The 22629-nt window shown below is 38.4% G+C and overlaps 1 protein-coding gene across 1 annotated transcript; it reads left to right on the top strand.

Annotated features, from left to right (window-relative positions):
* The first annotated feature begins 538 nt into the window (after positions 1-538).
* On the top strand, positions 539-21512 carry gjc2 (gap junction protein gamma 2). The gene is made up of 2 exons (XM_041803721.1): positions 539-591; positions 19330-21512. The coding sequence occupies exon 2, from the start codon at positions 19359-19361 to the stop codon at positions 20610-20612; it is 1254 nt and encodes a 417-aa protein (XP_041659655.1). The 5' UTR covers positions 539-591; positions 19330-19358; the 3' UTR covers positions 20613-21512.
* Positions 21513-22629: the final 1117 nt, after the last annotated feature.

Here is a 22629-nt window from a genome sequence, read left to right as displayed (position 1 = left end):
ATCGTGATATGATTTTTTTTATGAAAGCCTGTCACACATTTATCTGGTCTTGAAACCCCCTTTCAAATAACAAGAAGAAACAAATAAATCTTAAATCTTGAGTCAGAATAAAGTTTATGGCAGAGTGACTGGTAAGACATAAGAAGAAGCTCTGGAGGTTGACTGAGTCTTGAGAAAAAAGTTTGGATTACTGTGGAAAGCTGGTAGTCTCTCATTTTATGTGCACAAGCCCTTCTGCACTACCAACTGGTTTCATCTGGAAAAACACAGGGTTTTGAGGATCAGCAACTACGTCAGTGTAAATATCCGGGTGAATGAATGGCATGGCCGTAGTGGTTGTCTTGAATGAAATAACCAATCAGTGGTCATGGCAAAGCAGTCAGACAGGCCTGGGAACAATGGGGCTTCACAGGATGCTGGTCTCCTGAGCCTTCGGCCTGTACTTGGTGGTGAAAGGTTTTGAAGAGAAATGACCCATTGTCTCTCTCATCCTGTTTTTAGCCTGAACAGTGAAACGATGTCTCTGGATGCACGCCCAGGATCACATGCAATAAAGAAAAGAAAAAGATCCTGCTTGATTCACATGGACTGGTAGGTACAGCCTTAAATTGATCATTTTTTGACTTTTAGTTTCACTTTGATGACATGAATTACGTCAACAGCTATCCTCTGCAGCTGTTGGCTATTGTACACAAAAAGGGGCTCTGATTTTAAACAGTGTGTGAACTGATCTGGATGTGTGAAACTGTACAGAACTATAAGTCAGTGTTACAAAAAAAGATTTGCTTGTAATTTTTTTCATCTAATATCTACAAAGATATGTATCATGATACTGGGCCTAAAAAACAATGATATCATGATTTTTATTTTATAATTTTTCCAAATTCTATAAACACATGAGACTGGTTTATGAGTAAAATTCTTGAGTATAATTCTTTTGTAGACTTCTCTTGTAATAGATTGAAATAGGATTGACTGTATTTTTCTTAAGAAATATAAATAATAATTTTCAGTCATATAGATGGAAAGTTTTTAAGTTCAAGTAACTGATCAGAGAGAAAGTAGAGTAATATATGTTTTTCTCATCAAATCGAGTTTTCCAAATTTGAAAGGGTTTTTTGCATTTTTAGGTTTCATTGCATCGCTGCAACTCACAGATGTAAAATGTTGTAATTTTACTGGAAAATCAATCCAGTTTTAATGTTTTCTATTTCTTTTAAACATTTCAAATCTATCCTGATTACACAGGTACCTATGCACCGAGTATTACTCTCTTTCATGTATCATATCATGTCTCTAATTTATTTAATGTCTTTATTAAAGGTACAGTATTTAGAATTTTCACATTAAAATATCTATCGAAAAGTGGCTACTCTTTTTTTGTACGTATATTTTTAGTTTAGTCTGTACATCATGCTAAATAACTGTAAATTAGAAGTCCATCACTATAGTGGTTTCATATAATGAGGTAGAAAAGCTGTTAAAGGTGGCCTTTCTGGCAAAGCATTCTAAGATTACTTGCAGAATTAACCAGGAAGGCCACTTTTAATAGCTTAATTCCTCAATTATTTGAAATTCATCAATGACACAAAACAGTTCTTTACTGTTTATTGAATAAACCTTATAAGGTGGAGGTTTTGTTGGACAGAGTGGTTAATTTAGTGGAGGTGTGCAAAGCTGAGCACCACATCTTTACTCAACATCTACTCTCCATTTACAGCATCTACATGGAGATGTAGAATCTGTACTCAAGGGCTGTGATTTTCACTATGAGTACTCTGGGTTACATTTGTGAGCTCCCCTCAGCTGTATTCTTAAGATGGTTTATGTGTCCCTGTAAACAAGTACCTGCATAAAAGTGCAGCTAACAATCCAATCATATATCAAACATTGTAACTTGATCTACAGATTTGCTTGACACTGTATAAACCCAAACAGCAGTTTGGTGTGACTTTTTGAAGTGTTTCAGGTTGTAAGGGAATCAAAGTTAAGAAGAAAAAAAAGTGCAATTTAAAAGTTTTCTTCTACTCATAAGGAAATACCTAAAATGACTTTCTATAAGTCTGCAGCATGATCTTTTTATTTTAGTTTTAGTTTCCCTTAATTCTTAAAAAATCAAATTGAAAGTGAAATTAGTTGCTTTTAGGATTATACTGCTGAAGTGAGCATGAGTAAAGCCATGGTATCTTATGTACATTCTACTGTGGGACTGACTCAGCTGATGAATGGCAGTTCTCCAGGAATAAAGAATCAACAGCCTTTGTGTTACACATGTTAACACCACATGGAAAAGGAAATCTTGTGACATTTATCACTTACCTTTGGTTTCACTGGTCCCAGGGGAATAACTGTCTGAGATAGACGATGACTGCCAAAGGGTTTGGAGATTGCTTGTCATTGTTTGTTGCTATTATGATCCTGAGCCCCTCGGTGGAACTTACATACTCTAAATTTAAAGGGGCTGCCTAGGATGCAGAAGACCAAAGCTCTATCAGAACCATTGATATGAAAAAGATTATCTCAAGTTTGATTTGATGATACCCCTGAAAGGATTTGAAACTGTTTGAATAAACACATCACTCCATCACTGAAGTAAAAGACACAATGGCAACATTAGCAGCAATGAAACCTAGTATCATTCAACCCCACTGAAATACTTTGGTTGTAATAAACATTGGAATTTCCAGTAAATCTGAATGCCTTCAAGTACTTTACTCATGTGTGGTTCATGCTTAGTCGTGTTTTTTTAGTTCCGGGATCAGCCAGGTCATTGCTCCCAGTATCAGAGCTGTTATTTGCTGACTAGGTCAAAACAGTCTAGACAGGTCATTAACCTCCAATAGTTTCAGTGAAGTCAAGGTTTTCAACACGTTTGTGAAAGTTCATGAGGAGCCAGTGATGGTTAGAAGCATTAGTGCCATCTAGTGGATAAAAACATCCACTGACAAATGAGTGCAGGCATAAACCACACAACTGTAGGAGAGCAAACATGCATGTCATAAATACTATATGGGTTATTTTATATCTTTTAGCTTGTGCCTTGTTTTTTCAGTGAATGTGGGCAACGGCATGAGTAACATTTTTATAACATCAACTAATGATTTCAAAGGTTGTAGATCTTTTTTTTTCTAATCAATGCTTTTTGCTCAATAACTAGTTCTTTCTTTGTAATTTTCCCAGGTTAAGCGTTTTATTTCTAAACATGGCATGAGTTAAGAGCTTCATTTTACATTATTCATAAACGTGCATTTTGATCAGAGCTGTTGTTGCATAACCAGAAAGAGGATTCTGCTGCTGTTATCAGAGGGGATCCTGCAGCGTTGCTACCAGTGTCTGGAGTTCACTGAGTTGGAGAAGGGCAATAGCACAAAGGCGTCTGGAAGGAAGGAGCAGCAGTAAACATATCTCTGCTAGTCCAAATGACCCTGACTAGGTCTGCTGCTCCTTTGGGCCTGCCCAAGATAAGCCTGTGACATAGCCAGTTAAGACAAGATAATGTCAAAGATTAAACCCCTCCAGCTCTGTAAGCAAAGCGCTCTTATTTTGTTTATTTGGAGGGGTGGTTTTGTATTGGAATTCACCACTTTTACAGTTGGAGTGAAGAAATTATTACAGGGAGAACAATAAAAATTAATGTATGTTATTACAGTATAATTTATTACAGTATATAATTACATAAGAATTCACCTTTGAGTTGTTTTCTTAAAAAAGCAAAACACCTTTTTGCTAAGGTTCCCTTTATTGATATTAAATTTAATGTGTTTACCAATTTCAGCTACTTCGGGCTATCAGTAAATTTTTTTTTAATCTTTCTCCTTTATAATTAACTTAATAAAAAAACAAAACATCCAATAACATCAACATCAAGTTTTAACTGCATGGTCCTGGTGTTAAGAATAAGCAGAGGTGCTTAACTCTCTCATATCTTTCTGCATTTCTCTTTGAACATTTTGAATGCCCATGAGATGAGCATTTAAAATTATAATCCAGTCAACATGAGTTGTATGTCACATTTTAAAAACACTGGCATTAGTTCAAGTGTTTCTTAGTGACTGAAAGAGAGAGATTGAAACACAGAAATAATGAAATTTGAGGGAATTTGCTCAGTTTGTTATCCACTTTAGCACAACATCACTTGCATTGAAGGTAATATTTGCAAATTCCATTGCTAATTTGCATCGATAGTGGAGGTGATTTTGGTAGCTGATAAAATTTAGTCTTAATCTTTGATTAAAATTTCACGACTGTTAGTCACATTTTTGTCATTTTTAGTGTTTCAGTTGATAAAAAATAATTGGTCTAGTTTTAGTCAATAATACTGGACTAAAATTTATATAAATTTAAAAAACTTAAACTCTCTAAGATAATGTTTTATACAACAAGAAAAGACAGGTTATTCAAAGTTAAATAACTTTTGAACCATAAATCGTAGCCACTTACTTTTTTCCCTCCTGAAGCCCTCTGCTGCACCATTCTAACAACGCTATACATGCCTTTGTAGCCCTTACAGAAGCTTTTGTAGCTTGCCTGGAACTTGGAGGACTTTCCACAGTCTTCAAAGATTAAATCCACACCAAGAACTCAAACACTGAACGTCTTTTCATCCTTTTTTCAAGCCATTTTAAAGCCATTTTTTATTTGTGTCTGCTTCCTTGTATCCCACAATGTATTGTGACAAGCTGTGATAACCAGTTTGTCCGATTGCTGTGTCATACTTTGTCAAACTGCGCATGTCACATCGTATAGAATAGCTTGACGTGGAGAGAAAGAGAGAGCCTGTTTCTGCAGTGGCCCTCTGTGTCACTGCAGAAACAGGGACTGCTATGAATAACGACTCAAATACAGCTAACACAAAGAAGCCAAAGAACTTTTTTGTAAATATGTGAATAGTTTGAAGATTACTGTCACAGAGTGATTATAGAGAACAAGTTTAAAGTCTTACTCATTGTTTACTGGGTGTTAAATAAAGATCTTTATCTACAATCCCATAACTTTTTAAAATTTAAGTGAAACTACTGCTGCACACATATTCTTAAAGCCCAGTTTGTCATTTAGAGTTTGATTGTGCACCACAGGGTCAATGTTTTACAAACTTTTTTCAAACGCCGCCGAGACCTGGAGTAGATCCCACGACCAGTGTTAAAAAAAAACTCTGGTGAAAATATTGACACACCTTATATGCTCAGTGGGAAAATATCATGGATTTTGAATGTCCAGCAGTCCAGCACTAACATTTTACTAATTTTAGTGTTCTTGATGAAACACTAAAATTAGTAAAATTTTTGTCAGAGTTTTATCATCAAAGACCTATCTAGGCTAGTCTTAGTCTAGTCTCTTCCTAATGGAAAATGTATTTAAATGTAATGTTTAAAGGTAATGTTAGCTCTGACCAAAGGCTGATCATAATGACCTCAGGCATCTCTTAGCCCACAGCCCGTTATCATCAACAATGCCGGTGCAACCTGCTGAACAAAACCATACTTCCTCCATGTTAACTACTTTTCTGTGAACTGATAGTAACTGTAAGCTCCTATAAGACTTGTTATTATAGCAAAATATTATAAGAGCTGATGACTTTAATTGAAGTCCCACTCTTTTTTGGAAAAAGGAGATAAAATTTGACCTTGATGTTCAGCGTAAGGGTCAGATGATGAAGCTTTTTATTTAGTTGTAGTAATTGTGATTTAAAATTACCTGCTTTATTGCATTATTTCAAGGCTATTTATTACATAAAAGAAAGCAGGCTCTTTACAATGAAAAATAGCCTATTAAAAAAACCTTTTTCTATGTATGTTAATTAATTCATACAAGCTTACAACTGTAGGGGAGGTTCAGATGACTGGAGATGAGGACTTTATCTCTTATATTACTCAGACTTGTTTTTTAAAGGTGTATTCTTATATCACTTTCGATTAACATTAAAAGAAGGTTGTGTTTGTTATTTGTGGATGGAAATGGCTTTATTTTGAGCAACTTACAGCCACATTTAAAGCAGTTTTTTTTGTTTCAGTGAGTGTGATGTTTTAACAGTGCATCGCACACTCAAACAAGTTTCTTAGCTTGTATATGTGGGAGACGCAGAGCCCTGGCTGAGGGAAGTTGTTGGCATCCACCTCAAGGCTTTTCATCTCAGTGGCTTCAGTGGAGTCCAGCCTTAGAAAAACTGGCACGGGACGCATTCTGCCCCAGGGTAGGATAGGCTCAGCTGAGAAACTGGGAGAAAAATGAGCAAATGAGATGGGACTGCCACCACTCTCAGGCTGCCTATGGGATAGCCCCTCACAGCCTGGCGAGAGCCGCTTAATGATAGTATGAAGATGAAGAAAGGATGGGAGAAAGAAAGGAGGAGTCTGAGGAGCACCGAGTTGCATGTTTTTGCTCTGTTGTTTTGTGTCACTCTTTTCTCTTGGGGTGGGGGGGGACTTCGAAGTCACATGGTCGGAGCTTATCCTGTTACGTAAAGACAGACCTCCACAGCCCCCAGTCTGCTCGCATCAACTTTGTTCAGTAAATACATGAGGCTAAAACTCTTGTGATGACATTGGTGGTGGCCAAGGAGAGTTGTTGAGATGTTCACTCCTCCGTGTTGCATCACTTCAAACCCTCACAGCTCCTAGTGACCTCTGAAAGGTGAAACAGTCTGGGAATAAAACAATATTTGATTTCAATTTTTTTTAATTAATACATACTTAAACAAATTTCAGTTGACCCCCCCTCCAAAAAAGTTTTGAAAATTTTCACTAAATAATTTTGTCCTTTAAGCCCATCAAGTTTGTCGTCATGTTTGTCAGCTGTCACGTTGTGTTTTTCATAGCTGTTCTTAACCACAGATGTGACCAGGAATAAAAAAATCAGATCTTTTTTTACACTAACCATTAAATATAACTCTGACCTAATGAATATTAAACACTCCTATTTGGCTGTCACATGATGCCAGTCCTTGTGACAACAGCAATGTCAAACAATGTCTCACAGGGGAATGCAGTTATATTTTCCTGGCTCTCGGCAGTCCAATCAATATTTATCAGCATGAACCATGGTTTCCCAAAGCTAGAGTAGCCTGAGATGTCCGAGGACATAGGAACGTTTTCCGAACTAGAAAGTCATAGACTCAATGCATTTGTGCATTTTTTTTTTACTTTGGCTGTTCAGAAATGTCAAAACACTTTCAAAGACTGATCAACTGTTTGTGAAAACTGTAGATTTTATTATTTATATTCATTTATTTTACTGAGGAACAATAAATAGACTATTGTTGGGGAATACGTTGACATTGCTGCATATGTATTTTTCTAAGAAGATCCATAAATTTAAATGAGGTTTTTTTTTTAAACCAAGGAAGATTTTTTTGTAATCTTTTAAATTCTCACCATTCAAAACGTGAATGGTGAGAATTTAAAAGACTTGTCTATTTAACATGAAATATAATAAAATATTATCTTAGTTGAAGTAACATTAAGGGCATAATAGCATAACATTTGTAGTTCATAACATTTATTCATATTAAAGGTCTGTATGTCATTTCTTCATGAATGAGTGTTGTTTGTAAATCCACCAACTGTCTAGGAACGTAAACTCTAATTGACTTTAGAGGAACATTCATTTATTAATGCTTCGCTTTGGACCATCTGTGTGTTTTGGAAGACGGGAAAATTTTTGGATAAAAAGGAATGCGCTTGAACTTAAAAAACACGTGCATATCCGTCCCTTAGGGTTAGCACATGTCCAAACCCCAAATGCTCTAGTCATTCCAGCAGCATCCCCCGTCTCCTTCTCCTCAGTGCTGCACCAGGGGTGCTCGCTATGCCACATCTCCTCTGTCAGACAGAGAGGGGAGCCTCGGAGGCGAGGCCTGCAGAGGACAGATCCTGCAGGGCCCAGATGGCTGGCTCTTTGAGCTTTCTTCAGACTATAAACTAATCAGACTAAATAAGATCTAAATGATGTGCTTATACAGTGTCTTTCTTCACTATGTCTCTCTGCATTTGTGTTTGTTCTTCTCCTCAGACTATCTCATATTCAAGGGTGTAAAGTAACTAAAATATTTACTTAAATTACTGTAATTGAGTAGTTTTTTAGCGTACTTGTACATTTTGAGTACATTTTGAAATCAGTCCTTTTATTTCCACTTAAGTACATTTTAACCAGGGTATCTGTTACTTTTACTTGAGTACAACACTCGTGTACTTTCTCCAGCTCTACTGACTGCACCGTGTTCCAAATTATTATGCAAATATTTTTTTCTTTGATTTTCTTAGATATTGCTGCAAATGACAGTCAATATAATTTTCAGGTAATCAACCGTTAGAGAATTATTCAGATTTTATTGAACACAGCTCCCAGTGATAACTATTTTTTTCTTGAATAAAAAAAACTCAAAATGCACTGTTCCATATTATTATGCACAACAGAGTTTCAAAACATTTTATAGGTTGTAAAGATCTGAAAATGGTCATGTGTTGAATTCGCAGCATTAGGAGGTCATATTTCCTGAAATCAAAAGCTATTTCAATCAAAAACATCTTAACAGGCCAAGTAACATGTTAACATAGGAGCCTTTCTTTGATATCGCCTTCACAATTCTTGCATCCATTGAACTTGTGAGTTTTTGGAGAGTTTCTGCTTGAATTTCTTTGCAAGATGTCAGAATAGCCTCCCAGAGCTGCTGTTTCGATGTGAACTGCCTCCCACCTCATAGATGTTTTGCTTGAGGATGCTCCAAAGGTTCTCAATAGGGTTGAGGTCAGGGGAGGATGGGGGCCACACTATGAGTTCCTCTCCTTTTATGCCCATAGCAGCCAATGACACAGAAGTATTCTTTGCTGTATGAGATGGTGAATTGTCATGCATGAAGATAATTTTGCTATGGAAGGCACAGTTCTTCTTTTTGTACCATGGAAGAAAGTGGTCAGTCAGAAACTCTATGTACTTTGCCGAGGTCATGTTCACACCTTCAGGGACCTACCAGCTCTCTCCCTGTGATTCCAGCCCAAAACATGACTCCACCATCTCCTTGCTGACGTGGCAGCCTTGTTGGGACATGGTGGCCATCCACCAACCATCCACTACTCCATCCATCTGGACCATTCAGGGTTGCACGGCACTCATCAGTAAACAAGACTGTTAGAAAATGAGTCTTCATGTATTTCTTGGACCACTGCAACCATTTCTGCTTGTGGACATTGGTTAGGGGTGTCTGGATACTAGGTTTATACACCACTGCAGGCTTCTGGAGGATCCTACACCTTGAGGTTGGTGGGACTCCAGAGGCACCAGCAGCTTCAAATACCTGTTTGCTGCTTTGTAATGGCATTTTAGCAGCTGCTCTCTTAAGCCCGAGAATTTGTCTGGCAGAAACCTTCCTCATTATGCCTTTATCTGCACGAACTTGTCTGCGCTCTGAATCAGCCACAAATTCCTTCACAGTACAATGGTCACACTTAAGTTTTCCTGAAATATCTAATATTTTCATACCTTGTCCAAGGCATTGCAATATTTGATGCTTTTCATCAGCAGGGAGATCCTTTTTCTTTCCCATATTGCTTGAAACCTGTGGCCTGCTTAATAATGTGGAATGTCCTTCTGAAGTAGTTTTAATTAGGCTCACCTGGCAAACTAATTATCAAAGGTGTCTGAGACTGATATCAGTGATCCAGAGAGCCCTGAGACACAATACCATACATGAGTTTAATTGAAAAACAAACAAAAATGTTTATGACTGTTATGATTTTAACTCCATTCTGAGTGAAATGGCCTTCAGTGTTGGAGTTATTTAATAGTGTTGCTCCACCAGTGTTAGTTCATCTCTGTAAAACATGGGTCATCAAATACATTTGCACAAGGGCCAGCATTTGCCTTGACAGATTCTTTGGGGGCCAGGCTTTCAAATTAACTAAAGTAGAATAAACGTTATAATCTAATGAACACTTTGTTGAATTAGAATTTCTTTCTTCTTTTAAACATATGTAATTTTTAGGCATAAACAGTAAGATCAGTCCCTGACACCTATACAGCTGCCATCTATGAGGGGGTGACTGAGGTATTTTAACTACATATTCCCTAGGCTGTCAGGGTGCTCATTACTGGATTTGATGAGAGCATGCTGTGCCCAGTCGGTGAAAAACACATGAAGGAAACAGGAATTGCACTCTCCAAAAGCTTGGGGTAAAAAGATGACAAAGAAAATGCAGATATAATCAGGACCAGGCTGATTATGGACTAATCATGTGTTCATTATGCATCATATTTACCAATAATGGCTGACAGATGGATTTCTGTAAAAATCTAATCAAGTGTTCAATCATTCTTGATAAAACAAATGCATTCTTGATAGTATTGGGGTTGCTTTGATAGCTTTAGGGATTTAAAGATGAAGGACACCTTAAAACCAGCAAATTCTTTTTCTTATCAATACCTGAATAGTTTTTTGGGGATCAGACAGGGAGCTTTGGGAAGCCTGATATGGCCCCCAGTTGATGATCACTGCTGTAAAGAGTCAGTTGATAGAGGCTCTGCCCACTGTGATTTCAACTCTGGGGGGATATGTGGGCAGAGTTTCCCATCATGCCCTTGGGCAGAGTGTTTACATGTGTTTTAGTTGTGTTTGGATGTAGTCTGTTGTACAGTGATCCCTGCTGGAGTTCTTTTGTTCATGTTTCTGGTGGACTGTTGTTTTTGATGTTAGACACGTTTGCAGTATAAGTGAAGTTATCTCACCTGTGATTTTAGATGTTCCTAAAGGACACATAGTTTGTATTCTCCATCATTCAGCATTTTCTTGCCATGAGGTCCACTCTCTGCTTTGTTTTTGCCTGAGGAGACCCACCTTACCAGAGATTTTCAAAAGTTACTGCAGCTCTGTAATACGGCAAAATATTTAACACTTTAAAAGTGTAGTTGTAGTTTTACAGTGCCGCGAAAAAGTATTTGCTCTCTTTCTGATTCCTCAGTTTTTTGCATATTTATCACACTTCAATGTTTCGGACCATCAAACCAATTTTTATATTTCATAAAGACAACCCAAGTAAATTCAAAATGCAGTGTCTGAATGATTATTTAATTTTTTAAGGGGGGAAAAACATCCAAACCTATCTGACCCTATGTGAAAAAGTAATTGCCCCCTGAACCTAATAACTGGTTGTGCCACCCTTGGCAGCAATAACTGAAATCAAATGTTTGTGGTAATTGGTGATGAGTCTTTGGCATCACTGTAGAGGAATTTTGGCCCACTCTTGTTTGCAAAATTGTTTTAATTCAGCCATATTGGAGGGTGTTCCAGACTTTGACTTGGCCACTCCAAAACCTTCATTTTGTTTTTCTTGAGCCATTCAGAGGTGGACTTGCTGGTATGTTTCGGGTCATTGTCCTGTTGCATAACCCAGGAGTGCTTGAGCTTGAGGGCACAAACTGATGGCCGGACATTCATCTTCAGGATTTTTCCAGTAGACAGCAGAATTCATTGTTCCATCAATCACAGGAAGTGGTCCAGGTCCTGAAGCAGCAAAGCAGCCCCAGACCATCACACTGCCACCACCATGTTTGACTGTTGGCATGATGATCTTTCATCAAATGCTGTGTTATTTTTTACTCCAGATGTAACAGGCCACACACCTTCCATAAAGTTCAACTTTTGTCTTGTCAGTCCACTGAATAGTTCTCCAGAAGTCTTGGGGATCATCGGGATGTTTCTTGGAAAATGTGAGATGAGCATTTGTGTTCTTTTTTGTCAGCAGCGGTTTTGGCCTTGGAACTCTCCCATGATGCCATTTTTGCCCAGTGTCTTTCTTATGGTTGAGTCATGAACTCTGACCTTAACTGAGGCCAGTGAGGCCTGCAGGTCTTCAGATGTGGTTCTGGGTTCTTTTGTGACTTCCTGGATGAGTCATCGCTGCACTCTTGGAGTCATTTTGGTTGGCTGACCACTACTGGGAAGATTCACCACTGTTCCCAGTTTTCTCTATTTGTGCATAATGGCTCTGACCTTGGTTTGCTGGAGTCCCAAAGCCTTGGAAATGGCTTTGTAACCTTTTCCAGAGTGATAGATTTCAATCACTTTGTTTCTCATCTCTTCTTGAATTTCTTTGGATCATGGCATGATGTATTTCTTTTTGAGATCTTGTAGCCTACTTCACTTTGTCTGACAGCTTCTTTTTAAGTGATTTCTTGATTCAACAAATCTGGCGGTAATCAGGTCTGGGTGTAGCCAGTGAAACTGAACTCAGCTCTCCAAGAACTGTGGTGAATCACAGTTAACTCATGATTTAACAAGGGGGGCAATTACTTTATCACATAGGGCCAGATGGGTTTGGATTTTTTTCCCCCCTTAAGAAATTAGATAATCATTCAGACACTGCATTTTGTATTTATTTGGGTTTTCTTTGTGAAATATAAAAATTGGTTTGATGATCTGAAACATTTACTTTGTGTGATAAATATGTAAAAAAAAAACTGAGGAATCAGAAAGGGGCAAATACTTTTTCACGGCACTGTAGAGATGTGACTGTACCTGAACAACCTTGTTGGAGACATATGTTCCTGTTTATCTTACCAATAATGAAAAAACATATTTTACTCTACAACTCCTCAATGTGTACTCAGTTCTTAAAGAGTACTTTTAAATTAAATACCTTTTACTTTAACTTCACAAAAGAAATAGACCAGTGCTTTAACTTAAGTCCATTTTAACCATAGTAATAGTACTTTTACTTTACTACAAAAGTCATGAACTTTTTCCACCTCTCATATTCTTACTATTTATTTCCAGTTCTGAAAGGAGGTCTTTTTCATCTTCAATTACAGTGCTGATCTGATTGATGGCGACCTAACTAATGTTATTCTTTGCTTTATAGCTGTATGCAGGTCATAACTAAGGGTTATTGAGGGCCCTGTGACAGTAACATTAGAATAATATGGTCACTGTGACACTGAGCAGGCACATTTCATTAATGTAAGCCAGACCCTAACCCCTTTATCTGTCCTCTATTAAAAGCAGTTGAGTTAAAATCACTTCCCAAAGTTGACAGCAAGATCTGGCACAACGAGTGAAAGGGGGAAATTCCTTTCCAGTTTTCATCCTGCATGAATCACCTCCTCATCTCCACTTTGACTGTCTTGTTTCCCCAGATTCCCAAAACTATTTTTTGAGTAGTTTGTGTGAAAGAAAGCATCTTGTTTTTTTAAAACTATCCAAAGCTTTTAAGTCACCATGTGTGCTACCACGCTCCCCGGGCCTGTACGTTAAACATGAAATCAGATAAAAGGAGGTGTAAAGGGAGAGCAAAGTGTGATCCATCCACTGTTCTGCTATCTGGCCATCTGCCTGGATAAAGGATCTAAATATTATGACACTTGATATGACAGAGCGTACCTGCTGGTTACATTCTGGCGGATCTGCACTGAGGCAAGGTGGCTAATGTCTCGGTGACATTTTTGTCCTCAGACTCCCTGTATTTGTCTCCCTAAAGTTGTTTTTTCATAACTGTCACACACTGTAAACTGTTATGCCATTGACAGACAATATAGAGCTGGCTGATCAGCACTCACTGGATGATGTGTGAGTGGGAAAGGGGGGTCTTGAGAATATTTATAAATGTGATAAGTATAATACAACTCTACATCAGCCTTTTAATGACAGCGCTCCCTCTGATGTAGATGGTTAGGAGGCATGAAGAGTTTAATCTGCAAGCTGGGAGTCAAAGATGGATAGAGATGCAGAGAGAGAGAGAAAGTGAGAGAAGAGAGAGAGGGAAGGAGAGAGACCCTCATCATCTGTGTTTCAAATGTTGCACATGAGTGTTGGGGGGAGGTCGGCTGCGTTGCGATTAACACGCTCCCTCAGCCCGGTGTTCGTTTCGATCTGCACTGAGATATCCTCAAGTCTGAACCCTGGGATGAGGGTCACTCGCCAGAGGAGGATTTTTTTCTGCCCCTCTGTTTTTTATACTTCCTTCTCAGGCAGAAGGCTGGTGTAATAGAAACCAGACACAAGTCAGAATGTAAGGCATTCACAGCAGTAAGACCTCACTTCTTTTACAGAGTGAAGGAGTCAGGGTTAAAAAGAAAGTTTAGCCTAAAACTGTAACTTTTTTTTTTTTTTTTTTTACTCTGGAAGTTGTGAAGAAAGGCTGGACATGAGGATGAGAGAGGTGTTCAATGGAGGAGATTTTGGAGGGGATTTCTAGAGAGGGGCAGAGGAGACCTTCAGGATGGGAAATGCTTGTGCGACTATTCCAGGTGGGTTGTTTTTTGTTTTGTTTTGTTTTTCCCTAAAGGAACAGTGCGATTGCGTCTGTTTGACTTTCCTGTGGATGCAGATTTTATCATAGATACATGACAGACTATCTAACAGGTCCTGTCTTAATTAATGCTGATGAAAGATCATTTAATGCAACTGCAAGGATACTTTAAATCTGAATATTCTGCTATAAAAGAAATGCAACCGTAAATTACTTTCTTTGTGATGCTCAATAACTGCAAGATTATTAGGCCTGCATATTTAATACCTGATCTTTTATATCCTGTATTCGTTCATTGAAGTTAATACAACACTGGCAAACCACTACTTTAAAGCCTTTCTGGAATTTACTTGAAAATAAGAGACTATTTTGAGGAGTACTGAAGTCATCTGATTCATTTACATTTACATTTTTGATACTTACACAGCAGCAGCCCCTTTGTATTATAAATACAATCATATATTTCATATTTTGAAAGATTTAAGTCCTAAAAACCACATGGCTTTCTTAGCCTATTTCCAAAACATGCATTAAATGAAAAATAAAAAGAGTAAATAATAAGAGAAATTAGCTTTGTATGACACTTTTGCCAAAATGTATGAAAAGACACCTAACTAAACATGACCTTGAGTCGTATATTAAGTGGATGTGTGCTTTTTTAATGAGTGCTGTTGCATTAATATTGCTAATGTCAGTGTGGGGCTGAGTCTTTTTTTTAACAAACAAGCAAATTTGCCTCCTTTTTAAAGAGAAAAATGCTTTTATCAATGCCCGTACAGAAAATTAAAGGCAAAAAAAGGCAGCATTTACTCAACATAGCAAGCGCCAGGTTACTTCCACAGATACTTCAAGTTCACTGAAGCTACAATGGAGTGATATAATTAGATATTAATGTGTACCGTTGATGCCATAAAGACAGATTCATTCAAACTTTAGTGTATATACTGTGTAAAGTCTCCTCCTGTCATGCCATCCTGAGGCACACATGAGCTGCCCACCATAGGTGCCATCTGTCTCCATGTGGCGGTCCCCCCCTCCCCAGCCTCGTCAAGGCTGGATCCGGAGGGGAGGCCTCATGGCAGAGCAACAAGCCTCTCCTGTTCACTCAGATGGCAGGGGAGATGGCACATCCCACGCCAGGGAATAGAGCGCCGCGGTCATGAGATCAACATGAACTCTGCAGCTCTGAAAGAGGAGGACAGAAGCTCTTCGCTGTCTCCTCCTCGCAGCTTCATTCACCTCACAGAGTCTACAATGACTGTGACACTGTGAGGGTCCATGTCAGCTGTTCCACTATGTGCGTTTGTGTGTGACCCTTGGCTTGATGCGGTGAAATGCACAGTACAGTATGCTTCTGAAATAGCACTTTGAGCAGAGAACAGTCTTTTCATACATTCAGAGCTCTGTCAGCTTCAGTTTGTGTTTGCAGTCTGTCACGCTTGTGAAGTGCTGGGCGTGTTCTCGGGTCAAAGCTACAATCAAAATGATTGTTGTTGCTGGTGGGGTTTTGAGTGGCTGAAGGATTTTTTTTCTGTTTGCATCTTCTCTCTGTTGTTCAGCTCTGAATGAGAGCAGAATGAGTGCATGTTGTGTGTTTAGATAGTGATCACGTCACTTTCTGACTTTATCTCAAGCCAAAATCTTTGGCTGTGCAGTCAGACAATGTCCCTCTACATCAGCAAATCATGTTGATGACAAAGGTTAATATGAAAATCACAGAATTTGCAAACTGCAGGTTAACTAATAATTAAAACTAAGAAAACATCCTTACAAAGCTTTAAGGATTTCTATGTGTATGTCAGTTCATAGATAGAAAAAATGAAACCAAGAATTACAAAACAACAGTGATTAAAAAGCATGAAGCATTTCTTAGCCAAATAGATTATTGTTGAAATAGTGATATTAATGTGCAGTGGGGTTACTGATAGAAAACTAACTGGCAACTAAAATGACTATCAGAGTTATCAGACTTATGTGTTTGTTTGCAAGGATCATTGATCTTTTACAGTTTTTTACATCTCGTGCAAAACAAGCATCCCATTACAAACTAAAGAAACTCTTCTGATAACACTTTTTTAAATTTTAAACACACAAAAGATCTTTCGATTGACAACTGCACGTCCATGCCGATTCTTAAAAACCATTTCCCTTTTCTGTTTTTCATAATAATATGTATAGGATTTTTTCTTGTAAATATACAAAGACAAATGCACTGAGGAAACAAAATCTCTTAATTCTTGACACTGAACCGAGGATGACAGAAACATAAAATACAGTACATCATATGGCAGTATTTACATTTTTTTTCTTGCTTAAAAAATAAAACTGAAAATAATCTGCACAAACTTAAGGATCAAATAGGTTACTTACTGTATGCTTTGTATTATGTTTGCTATAATTAGAGATGCAATAATTGCTAAAATCAGGGTGAATACTGATATACATTTAAAATGACAATTTAGCCGATGTTGGTACTGATACCAATTATTTGTTACTACTTCTTTTAGTTTAACACTCCTACTATGCCAACATTTGTTCTCATATTTGACCTTGAAAACAAATTACAGTTTGTCTAGGGGACTTTACAGCATGTAAAAAACTAAGGCTGGATTAATGTGTTAATCGCAATTAACTGGGGTCTATAATTTTGTGAATTCTTTTAATCACAACGAGATGCATGCTCTGTTGTCCCTTTCAGCACTCTTTACTTAAACCACTGCAACATCTCACTGCAGCCAGAGTCATGTAAAAAAAGGAAGCTACTGCTCGTTGATGTCTCATTACATTAAAAAAATAAACAAGTCAAATTTCATCTGTACCTTGTGTTATCAAACATATACCATTTTACTGTTCCCTTATTTAGTTTTCATTCCATAACAAGGCCCTTTTTCAATGGTTATAATCGTGTCCTAAAGACCCTGTAAAGTGAAATCCAAAATTTGTGTCTTAACACACTAGATATGTTGGAATAAGGCTGCTATAAACATGTGAAAACTCTGAGATCTGTCTGTGACTAAATTTGAATTTAGACCATTGGAAAGTTTCTCACCCTTTCCTGGCTTGGTTTTATTTAAGCAGGGCAAGAATCTGAGCGCATGACATCACCGGTCTTGATGGGGAACTACCCCGCCCCCCTAACACTACAACAATATCAAATAACCGAGCAGTTCATCTCAGTTCAGTCTGTTGTTAGTTGATGTGACTGTCTTCATTGAAAGTTAGCAGCCAATTACATGTTGTTTTGTTTACTCTGAGGAAAATATCCCAAATATATCAGCCACAGTGGCCGACAGGTCATTAAAACTATTATAACAGGGAGATTTGTGCCAGAAAACAGTAAATTAAATCCCCAACTTCTCTCGAGGATTGTATTCCTCTTGAGTGCATGTAGCTTCAGCTATTTCAACCGACACACCCACACCATCCTGGAGCAGATATTACTGTAGATTTTAAATGATTTTGAAGCTTGATTTTATAAACTAAGAGATGTCATTCATGGCTGAAATTAAGCCTGGTGGTTCATAACACAGTGGTCTGTCAAACAACAAAACTAAAATAAATATTTTCTTTTTAATCACTTTGCAGGGACCTTAAGGGCCTGTTTCCAAAGGTGGCTTTTTTTAGCACTGGCAGTGCTGACAACCTCATTTTCAGAGTGCTTTTTAACCGGAATTCCTTGTTGCTACATTATAAAAAATATATCCGGCTTTCCTTAGTGGAACCTGTAAGGTTGTTTCAAAATAGCTCGATGTGCTTTATATTTCCATATTTTAAGGAAATATTAAACAGAAGGCATGCAGACAATGTATAGGTATCCTGTCCTGACATAGGCAGCAGCTGCTGACCTGAAAACTATCCTCAAAAAAGATAAAGAAAGACGAGTCAGATCGGTCTCTCTTGTGCTGCTGTCAGAAGTCCCACCTATGTTTGATTTTGATTGGCAAGTGAGGGAAAATTGACATTGACGAGCGCTGTTCCAAAAGTTGAACATTTCTCAACTAAGAGCACTTTAGGTGTGGTGACAAAAACTGCTGATGCCATTGTTTCTGCCAAGGGCACTGATCACTCAGAACTCTGCTGCCAGTGCTAAAAAAGCTGGCCATGGACACAGGCCCTAACTCCTCTCTTTCAAAATGAAATCAGGTCTGCCTCCAGACAAGATATCAATTACGCTTAGATCAAAATAATTCATAAACACAAAATGAAACAAAAGCAGTTGCAAATACAAAATAGTGGGATCTAAAAATGTGACAAAGGTGAGATTAATCACTGTAGCATTTCTGAGATTAATAGCGATCAAAAATGTAAATGGTTAGAAAGCCCAATAAAACCCTCTCCTTTGAATCAGCAGTTAGGGGAAATTGATGTCACCTACTGTTTTCCTGTTTCTACTGTGATAAAGTAAGGGGTAGATTGTTCTTATTCTTTTACTTTTTTAACATGCACTATTACTTTTGAAAATTAAATATTTTTTTGTACATCATAATAAATGCATATCAGTCCAAAATATCAGTCTCATGAACTATTTATAAACGGTATTGGTCCTGAAAAACCAATATTGATTGACCCCTACTCACTCCTGCATTTTTATATTTAACAGCACATTACAAAATAAGATATCAATCAACCTGTCAAATTGATAATACAAGAGCAAATCAGCCCAGACTTAAACAGGGCTTCATGCAAAACTCAAGGTGATACTTTCCCAGATTATTGGTCAGAGGACAGCGGTGTGATTTCTGTGTGATCTGATTTTCTCCTTGTGTGTCAAGTTTCAGTAAAGGGGTATCATTTTTATTTTAGAGTATAAGAAATCATTAGTTGTATGGTATGATTTTAATATCTTTAGGTTTTTGAAATATTATCCATAAATCTGACATTTAATGATGTCAGTTTGAGCTTGGGACATACAGCAAATCTATTTGTGAGGTATTTATAAAGTTGCAAGCCCTTTACTGGATATGCTTTGGTTTATAAACTAAAGCAAAGTATTTTTCAATAATTACTAGTACATAATTTAAAGGTTTTGTCTGTAACTCAGATCCTATTTAAGTCCGTACCAGCTGAGCTAAACAAATTGTTTTTTTTTTTCCAGGTTCTAGTTGAAAAGCTTGTCAGAGCAACATGAGTTGGAGCTTTCTCACTCGCCTCCTGGAAGAAATCCACCACCATTCCACATTTGTGGGGAAGGTGTGGCTGACTGTGCTCATCATCTTCCGCATTGTGCTCACAGCAGTCGGAGGAGAGTCCATCTACTCTGACGAGCAGACTAAGTTCACCTGCAACACCAAGCAGCCAGGCTGTGACAACGTCTGCTATGATGCCTTCGCCCCTCTCTCGCACGTCCGCTTTTGGGTCTTCCAAATCATCATGATCTCCACTCCTTCCATCATGTATATGGGCTACGCCATCCACAAGATCGCCAGAACGTCAGAAGAGGACCGCAGGAAACACAACAGGCTCCGAAAAAAGCCGCCTCCTCACTCCAGGTGGAGAGAAAGTCATCATCTAGAGGATGTCTTAGAAGAGGACGAAGATGATGATGCTGAGCCCATGATATATGAGGATACGCTTGAGGTGCAAGAGGCAAAACCTGAACCAGTGAGCACAAGCAGAGACCCACCAAAGCATGATGGCCGCCGTAGAATAATGCAGGAAGGGCTGATGAGGATCTATGTTCTTCAGCTCATGTCACGTGCTATTTTTGAAATAGCTTTCCTAGCAGGACAATATCTCCTCTATGGTTTTCGCGTTAGTCCTTCATATGTATGCAACAGGATCCCCTGTCCACACAGAGTGGACTGTTTCATCTCCAGGCCGACAGAGAAAACAATCTTCCTCCTCATCATGTATGTGGTAAGCTGCCTTTGTCTAGTACTAAATGTGTGTGAGATGCTTCACCTGGGAATTGGAACCTTTCGTGACACACTACGCATGAAGAGGAACCGAGGTCGGCGGACGTCCTACGGCTGCCCATTCACTCGCAACATCCAAGGCTCCCCTCCAGGGTACAACCTTGTGATGAAGACGGACAAACCTAGCAGGATCCCTAACAGCCTCATCACCCATGAGCAGAACGTGGCCAACGTAGCCCAGGAGCAGCAGTGCATCAGCCCTGATGAAAACATCCCCTCTGATTTGGCAAGCCTTCACCGGCACCTCCGGGTGGCCCAGGAGCAACTCGACATGGCCTTTCAAACTTATCAAACCAAAAACAACCAGCAAACCTCTAGAGCAAGTAGTCCAGTGTCTGGAGGAACTATGGCAGAACAAAACCGAGTCAATACAGTTCAGGAGAAACAGGGGGCAAGGCCCAAATCAGCCACAGAAAAGGCTGCAACTATTGTAAAAAATGGAAAGACCTCTGTCTGGATATAGAGGCAAATCTCTTTAGTTCAATAAGGAGTGCACTGAAACACAGCTGGAGGATCTGTGTGTGAGGTGCAACTTAAGACAAAACAACTGAACATTTCAATCACACCTACTGGAGAACTACAGTGCACTGTTTGGGAAATATAAAAGACAAAAACTTACAGGAACTATCAAATCCAGTATCAAGAATTTTCTTCGCTACTGTTGTGTGACATCCTGTGCTTAATACACATACTTACCTAGTCAAACATCACTAATTCCAGTTAAAACGCCCAAGTATAAACAGACAACTTGGAGCTATGCATCCTGCATACCCTAGACTGCCACTGAACTGGATTAACATGCAGAAATTTAACTTTTGTAAGTGTGTGATTGTACCCTCAACCCAACTTTGAAAATGCAGCAAAAAGTACTGTACAAATGCACAATTTGTCATGAAGTCTGAAGAATTAGTATTGTTGTTGGAAGGATGCATGTTTGGTGTTTTGGGGAGTTTTTTGGCTGTAGTGTGGATGAGTGGTGCTGGAAGCAAATAAAATGTGAAATATTTTGATACTTATAATGAAACAGGGCTGTGTCACTGTTGGCTTTTTGGTTAACATCTGCTGAGGTTGTTGGTTTTAAGGTCATTGCGTGCAAAGCCTTTATCTATTTCATAAACCTTGCAGTGTTATATTCAAATAGGGGTGAGGTAAGGGAATAGCAAACCTGATTATTTTCAAAATAAACACTTATTTTCTGCAATCTGAAGCAGATGATGCATGCTTTCAACTGGGAACATATAGTACACACATAGGTTACAATAGACAACCCCACCCTTAGCTACTCTAATCCATTCACCTTGTGTTTAGGCATGTTTCTGTCATTGAAGCAGTATGTTTCTAGAACTGGTTTCAGAGTAATATTTAATCCAGCCTTCACTGTTGTCATACTTCAAAGTGCCTCAAACTTTCAAAGACTGTTCAAGTATTTTATTCAAGAGGAAATAAACCAATTTGAAAACTTTGTTTTCTTGTGTCTCTGCTGTTTTACATTTATACCAGGGGTTTATTTGCCAAACTGCTGAACATAAGAGTTTTGTCTTTACTGAAAATCTTGCTAAAAATCATTAGCTTGACAAAGTAAGTGGACATACCAAGGTAGTTTGATATGTTGTAAGGATGAAAGGATCCAGTCAAAGCCTCGACAAAATAAATTACACAATATCATCATATATTCAACTAAAACACATGGTGTAATGTCAATACTAAATGATTTTATAGACAACCTGACAGTGGTTTCTTTTAATCATCCACTCTAGAAAATATGGGACAAAGCCTAAGTGGCTGCAATTTAAGAGATGGGGCTGAACCAGGCATTAAGCCTCCTAACAAACAGCTACACATCACTGGCTTGTCAGCTGTGTCCCTAATAATGCATCAAGGCATAATGTATGAGGATATGAGGATTTGGGCAATATCTCCAGTGAAGGGCATTCCAAGCTTCCCCAAGATATTATGGTGACTGCTATGCTTCCAACTTTGTGGCAACGGTTTGGGGGAGACCCTTTTTTATTCCAACATGACTGTTCCCCAGTGCACAAAGCAAGTACTATAAAGACATGGTTTGACAAGTTTGGGTCGGAAGAACTTATCTAGCCCACAGAGAACCATGGCCTCAGCCTCATCAGGCCCATTTGGAATGAACTGTAGATTGCAAGTCAGGCCTTCTTGTCCAACATCAGTGCCTGACCTCAAAAATCGTCTACAGAATGAATAGGCACATATTCCCACAAAAGCACTCAAAAATCTTGTGGAGCCCTTCCAAGAAGAAAGGAGGCTGTTATAGCTGCAAAAGGGGTCCAACTCCATATGAAAGTACGAGTATTTGAATACAATATCATTGCCTTTCTTGTTAGTGTAATGGTCTGGCAGCCAAATACTCTTGTCCATATAGTGTATGTATTACATTTCCATTACTCTTTGCACAAGACAGATTGCAACTGCTCTGTTTCTGACTACAGTAACTTCAGCTCATGTTTATG

This window comes from Cheilinus undulatus, linkage group 13 (genome assembly GCF_018320785.1).
Source record: "Cheilinus undulatus linkage group 13, ASM1832078v1, whole genome shotgun sequence".
Taxonomy (NCBI): Eukaryota; Metazoa; Chordata; class Actinopteri; order Labriformes; family Labridae; genus Cheilinus; species Cheilinus undulatus.
This window is presented reverse-complemented; position numbering and strand designations above follow the sequence as displayed.